The following is a 6,000-nucleotide window of genomic DNA, read 5'->3' as shown; positions in this document are numbered from 1 at the left end:
CAGAGGGAGAAGCCGACTCTTCGCTGAGCAGGGAGCCCCATGTTGGACTCGATCTCAGGACCCTGAGATCATGACCTGAGCTGAAGGCAGATGCTTCACCGACTGAGCCACCCGGGCACTCTCACAAGAAATATTCTAAAAAATAATTACTTGGGGCACCCGGGTGACTCAGTTGGTGAAGTGTCTGACTCTTGATTTTGGCTCAGGTCACGATCTCAGGGTTGTGGGGTTGAGCCCCGCGTCAGGCATGGAGTCTGCCTGAGATTCTCTCTCCTTCCGCCCCTCCCCCCACTCACATGCTCCCTCTCTCAAATAAAATCTTTTTTAAAAAATAATTACTTGACCTAAAAAACAGCTCAACTTACAAAAAAAAAAAGTCAACCTGGTAATTCTGGGACTTCAGTGTAATCACCAAGGGCAGTAAGACTCAGTGGGGAACGAACAGGAAAATTATACAAATTGAAAATATTTTTAAGAAACACCACATCAGAAGTCAAAGAGGTCTAAAAACAAACAAAACAAAGCTATAGTAAAAAAAAAACAAAAAACAAAAAATGAACAGTAAAGGGAGAAATTAACTGTCATATTCATTTTATGTAGACTTTTTAAACGTGGAGAAACAAATGGAAAACACATTAAGATCAAAAAAATACCTTAAAGGCACTATTGCAACTTCCTGAGGATCTACAGTTATTTCAAAATCAAGAGTTGAAGAAAATGAAAAAATAGAAACACTGCTCTTCACGATCAAACCCTATTTTAAAGTGATTCTCAGGGTGAAGGGCCTTCCTGCAGTGACGGGCACAGCGGCCCGCAGCGTCCACATACTGAACACGGCCCGGGCATCGCGACCACGCCGTTGGCTCCGGCAGAGCGAGCCAGCGGTCCAGCGGCAGCAGGAACAGCGAGACACCGCGATTTTTGGGGACTGGATGCAAACGTCACGTGTGGAGAGTCAAGTCCAAGGGAAGAGTGGTGAGCACACTCGTGTGGAAGGAAGGTAATGCTGAGCGGACAGAAGCAACCAGACCCTGGGGTCCCTTACAGATGGGCAGTGGAGCTCTAGTGATGGAAGATGCTGGGGACATGTTAGAATTCCTGTTAACATGGCCCGTGTGTTAGAAACACCTGCTCTGGGTGGGGGTGGGATCTGTTACCATCAGGACACAATCACCAGTGCTCCGTGTTTGCCAAAATCATCCACGAGGCAACGGACTGTTGTGTCAAGCTCCAGGAAGCAACACACTCCCCTCACCAATGTCCAAGCAGTGCCCGGGGCTGCAGGGGGCCGCCCGCAGGCTCTGACCCTTTCCCACCGGCTGGGACTGGCCTCTCCTATGGGGCACAGGGTCCGCTTACGCTTCTCTGAAGTGAATCCTCTTGTCGCACACATTTCCCTTCCTTGTCTCTCTTCTGAGGACGGTTAAAATAGGAGGCGGTGGAAGAGCCATGGCAGAGTGCGGCAAAGCTGGGTACACAGAGACCCAGGAGGCCGGAGCCCAGGGCCTCCAACACTGGACACTCCCTGAGCGTCCACTCCTGGGGACCACACCTGTTCGCCGGAAGCAAAATTAATGCACTCCTTGACCCAAATGTCCTTTGAGCAGTTCAAAGTGAAGATGGGCACAGCTGATGGGGGGGCCCAGGACCAGCTCCCTCCTTGTGCTGGTGGGGACCATCCCACCCCTCCCATCCTGGGGGACAGCCAGCACCCCCCTCCTGACTGTCAGATGGGGACAGGCGGGTGGTGGTTGTGCCAGTGGACAGCGCTGGTAGAAGGGGCTCATCCTTATGTCCCCGAGGAGCTAGACCCTGCTGTTCTGTCACCGCCCTCTGGCCGCTGGTGCACCTGTCTTATCTCAGGCAGCAAGCACTCCTGCTCTGGGCGGTTCTACTTCCAGATCTGACCTTCCCACCAGTTTCGGGAGGTCCTATGCCCATCCCCCATCAAAGACCAGCTGCTCCGTCAGCTCAGAACCAGCAGGCACGAGTGTGTCTGAAAAGATGTGTCAGCCCTGGGTGTGAAATTCCCACTGATACACTTTAGAAAAGGTGAAATGTAATTGGTACGCTGCCCTTTATCTTTAGTGACCTCTGAAATGGTTCACAATGCCGCTCGAGGCTTTTTAGCAGGAAAGCCCCCGCCACACAGCAGGCCCTGAGGGCTCATCCGGTTCTGGAGTCAGCGACCGGGCGCCTGGCCACCAAAGCTGTCCCTGAGCCGCCCGGAGAGGCTGTGCTGGGACGGGGAGCGCTGGTCCACCGGCAGCCATGCCTGGCCCCAGACTCCCCTGTGGGAGCTCCCGCACGACCTCCCGCTCTAGAGAAATGCTGCTGGTGGGGGCTCTGAACGAGGGGCCACAGATGCGCGTCCCACGAAATGGCAGCCCGTGATGCTGGCCAACGGCTTCTTGGCCCCCCATCAACATCCATGGGAAACGGTGAGGTTTCCATAAAGAGAGGAGAGTCTAGTATAAACCACCTCACCAGAGAAATCAGGGCTGACTTCTAAAGGAAGTTTTGGGTGGAATCATGACAGGACCAACCCCTGTCCTGAGTCAACAAATTTCAGTGTCAAGGACTGTGAATTTAGGCACCACTTTGAAGTTTGACATGAAATTAAATAATAAATGAAAAAACACTAGGAATTAAGAAAAAGCCAAATAGGATTTATATTTTAAAATTCTAGAGGCACCTGGGTGGCTCAGTCGTTAAGCATCTGCCTTCGGCTCAGGTCATGATCCTGGGGTCCTGGGATCGAGTCCCACATCGGGCTCCCTGCTCAGCGGGAGGCCTGTTTCTCCCTCTCCCACCCCCCCTGCTTGTGTTCCCTCTCTCGCTGTCTCTCTGTCTAATAAATAAAATCTTTAAAGAAATGAAAAAAAAAATTCTAAAGAAGTTGCTACAAGTAAAAAAAAAAAAAAAGGTTAAAAAGACTTGGCTGATGTTTCTTTAAAAAAAAATAACAGATGGTCTTTTGTATGGAAACAAGTTCCAACTCGTAGCTTTCCGTGACCTGCAATGAATTAGAGCCCCACTTCCTACTATGCATCTGACAGAACTCTTACTCCACCAAGCGCACTGGCATACGAATGAACCCCATCTGCACCAAACAGGAAACTGCTCTCACTCAAGCCTTATCAAGTCGCCAAAGACACAACCAACAGCATGCCCCTTGCAGGATGGAGGCCAGCAGGAAAATGCGGGGGACCACATTTTGGAGTGACAATATTTTGGATCTATGGAGGTCAGCTAAACATTACTAGCACGAATTTCACCAGTTTCTGTCTTTTAAAAATACTGCTTTTAGAAAACACAGAATTATGTGTGTGGCTTGCGCTCCCCTTGTACGGGGCAGTGCTGACCTCAGAGGGTGCTTGAAGCAGAAACTGTGAATAACAACCAAGGAGATGGCGATTCTGACCCTCAGTCCCGGCCGAGCCCTTGTACATTCTGGGGCAGGCCCCACCCATCAACTGGCTCAGGACGCAGCCACCTGCACATCCAGAGCTGTGTGCAAAGGAAAGCCAGCTGCGCAAAGCACCTTTCTCCATGCTGACCCAAAGTGGATCCACTCACGGCTCTGACCTCCTCCTCACCCCATCCAATTTCCTGTCATCTCTAACGAAGCGGGAGTCATTCCGGTGACTCGTTTTCCCCCAACAATCCAGCGTCTAGCTACAGCAGATGGCCGTGGCCACAGGGTCAGGGATGGGAATACACATCACCCAGGCCAGAGTTGCTCAGGAGGACCCGGGGTCCGGGCATCACGCCAGGGGACCATCTGAGGGCTGTGCTCTCACGCGGGCACTCCCGTAGTTGGATGTGGTTAGAACAGCTCTGTCTTCCTCCCCTGTTGGGACAGGTCCTCTGTGAACACACCCGCATGACCTCCGAGTCTGTGTGTGTGGCAGAGCTGGTCTCCTACTCCTCCGGCTGCCTGCTTATGGCTCCAGGGCATCCAGGCACAGATCCTCGCCCTCCCTTCTCAACCCTACTGCAAGGAGGACAGAATGTGGGGACTGCGCTGGGGAGGGTTGGGGGTGATGTGGACCTGCCTCTTGCTCTCTGGTGGCTTGAGTCTACAGACAACACCACATCATACCTACCACACCAGCACCACGGCAGCACCTGGGAGGCTAAGCAAAGGGCCTGAGTGCTTGAGTGATGTCCCTCCCGGGGGGCAGAAGACCAGCGTCTCTCTGGGTCATCACTCTGGAGGGGACACTGGAAATCTCTGCAGGGCCACTGAGAGACCACGGAGGAAGAAAAGTCCCCAGGACAAATACCCGGAGGGCAGGGAAAGTCAGAAGAAGAGATTAAAGGGAAATTAGGATGGCACTGCAGAGCTGAGGACCACCAGCAAGGCAGCGGTGTTGGGAAGGCAGGGGAAAGTGGAGTCGTTTCTGTATTTAGGGGCTGAGGTAGGAGCTAATGGAGGGAAGAGGAGAAAAGCAGGGTAGGCATGCTTCAGGGGCTCGGGCAACTGCACAGATCCTCAGGAGCCCAGATGTAATGCCTCCTTAGCACCATGCACCTGGGAGCACAGGAGAGTGAATGCAGGGAACAGGTTCCCTCCATACTGCCAGTTATGTGCTTGCCACTGCCTTTCACTCGTCTCTGATCGATTACTGTAAATGGTGAGAGGTGGCTTTGCACAGTAAGATTTTGATATTTTGCAACTCTAAATAGCCGTAACTTCCTACAATCGCACATACCCACACTTGTCAGGAAGACCTAAGGTTAAAATCTACTTGTCAGGCTTTATTTCCACAGCAAAAGAAAAGTTAAGCATATTAAGACTTCTGCATTTGAGGGCGCCTGGGTGGCTCAGTTGGTTAAGCGACTGAGTCCCGCATCGGGCTCTCTGCTCGGCAGGGAGCCTGCTTCTCCCTCTGACCCTCCCCCCTCTCATGTGCTCTCTCTCTCTCTCTCATTCTGTCTCAAATAAATAAATAAAATCTTTAAAAAAACAAACAAACAAACAAAAAAAAACAAAAAAAACAAAAAAAACAAAAAAAAACCCCAAAGACTTCTGCATTTGATTTTTATTGTTAATACTATTTGCGTGCATATTTAAGGTCTTATCCTTAAACTCCACTGTGGAATGATACTGGATGAACTTGCTTTTCCAGCGTGAAATGTCAACACAAACCTTCAGCACGCTTGTAAAACAGAGATGACTTTCATTTGTAAGAAAGTCTGTAACGAAAGCCTCACTTCCTGTTTACAAAAAAGTAGTTTTCTGATAAAAGTAAAGACAAAAATATCTCATAGGTCTGAACTGTCCCCCGTTTTTTGGGGGAAATAGCGCCAAAAGAATTGCTAAAATCATGTGAAAAGGCAACAAATAAATGAGAAGGATGTATCACATAACACTGAAGTGAAAGGAACAGAGAGGGAAGAAAAGAAAGCCACCCGAGGGCGACCATGAGATTCGCGTGCAGCGGGCCTCACCCTACAGTTGAGCAGCGTGTACAGGACGTGGTCGGGGGTGGTCTGTGCCCTCCACTGCAGGACCTCCGAGAGGAACAGGAACTGGAACAAAGCACAGCCATTAGCTTCAGGCCGTCCGAACAGACCGCGTTCACACGGACATCCTACCCTCTCAGTGCTGTTAGGGCAGCTCAGAACAGCGTGCTTTCCCACAGAGGAATAAGCACATCCCTGTCAAACAAAATTGGGAGACTAAGCCAGTGCTTATGGGGTTTTTCCTGGATGGCCTGGAAGTCCCTGCGCCCGACTTGGACGCACCAGTTACAGGGAGGTGATGCAGTGCCTGGTCAGGGACGTCTCCCGCCATCTGCCCAGGCTGGGAGAATGGCATTCCCCTTACAGACGGAGCAGCCAACACAGAAAAGCCCTTCTCCTGGGCTCCCAGAAGAGGGTGCTTTCTGGGATTGGAACAGCAGAATCAGATCAACCCTGTTCTTAAAACAGGCTCTCTTCTATTTGCTGTTTTCAGAAGGGTCATTGCCTGAGGTCATTCGACAGCATTGC

General features: G+C 51.0%; 1 protein-coding gene across 1 annotated transcript in view; it reads right to left on the bottom strand.

Annotated features, from left to right (window-relative positions):
• The window catches only part of DIP2C (disco interacting protein 2 homolog C), a 209,875-nt gene that overhangs the window by 67,713 nt on the left and 136,162 nt on the right, over positions 1-6,000 (bottom strand). The window contains exon 24 of the mRNA XM_021690907.1: positions 5,458-5,538. Coding sequence (XP_021546582.1) covers positions 5,458-5,538 — 81 coding nt within the window. The remainder of the gene's footprint in view (positions 1-5,457; positions 5,539-6,000) is intronic.

Source organism: Neomonachus schauinslandi, chromosome 5 (assembly GCF_002201575.2).
Source record: "Neomonachus schauinslandi chromosome 5, ASM220157v2, whole genome shotgun sequence".
Lineage (NCBI taxonomy): Eukaryota > Metazoa > Chordata > Mammalia > Carnivora > Phocidae > Neomonachus > Neomonachus schauinslandi.
Note: the sequence above shows the minus strand (reverse complement) of the source record. Positions and strands in the feature narration are given on the sequence as shown.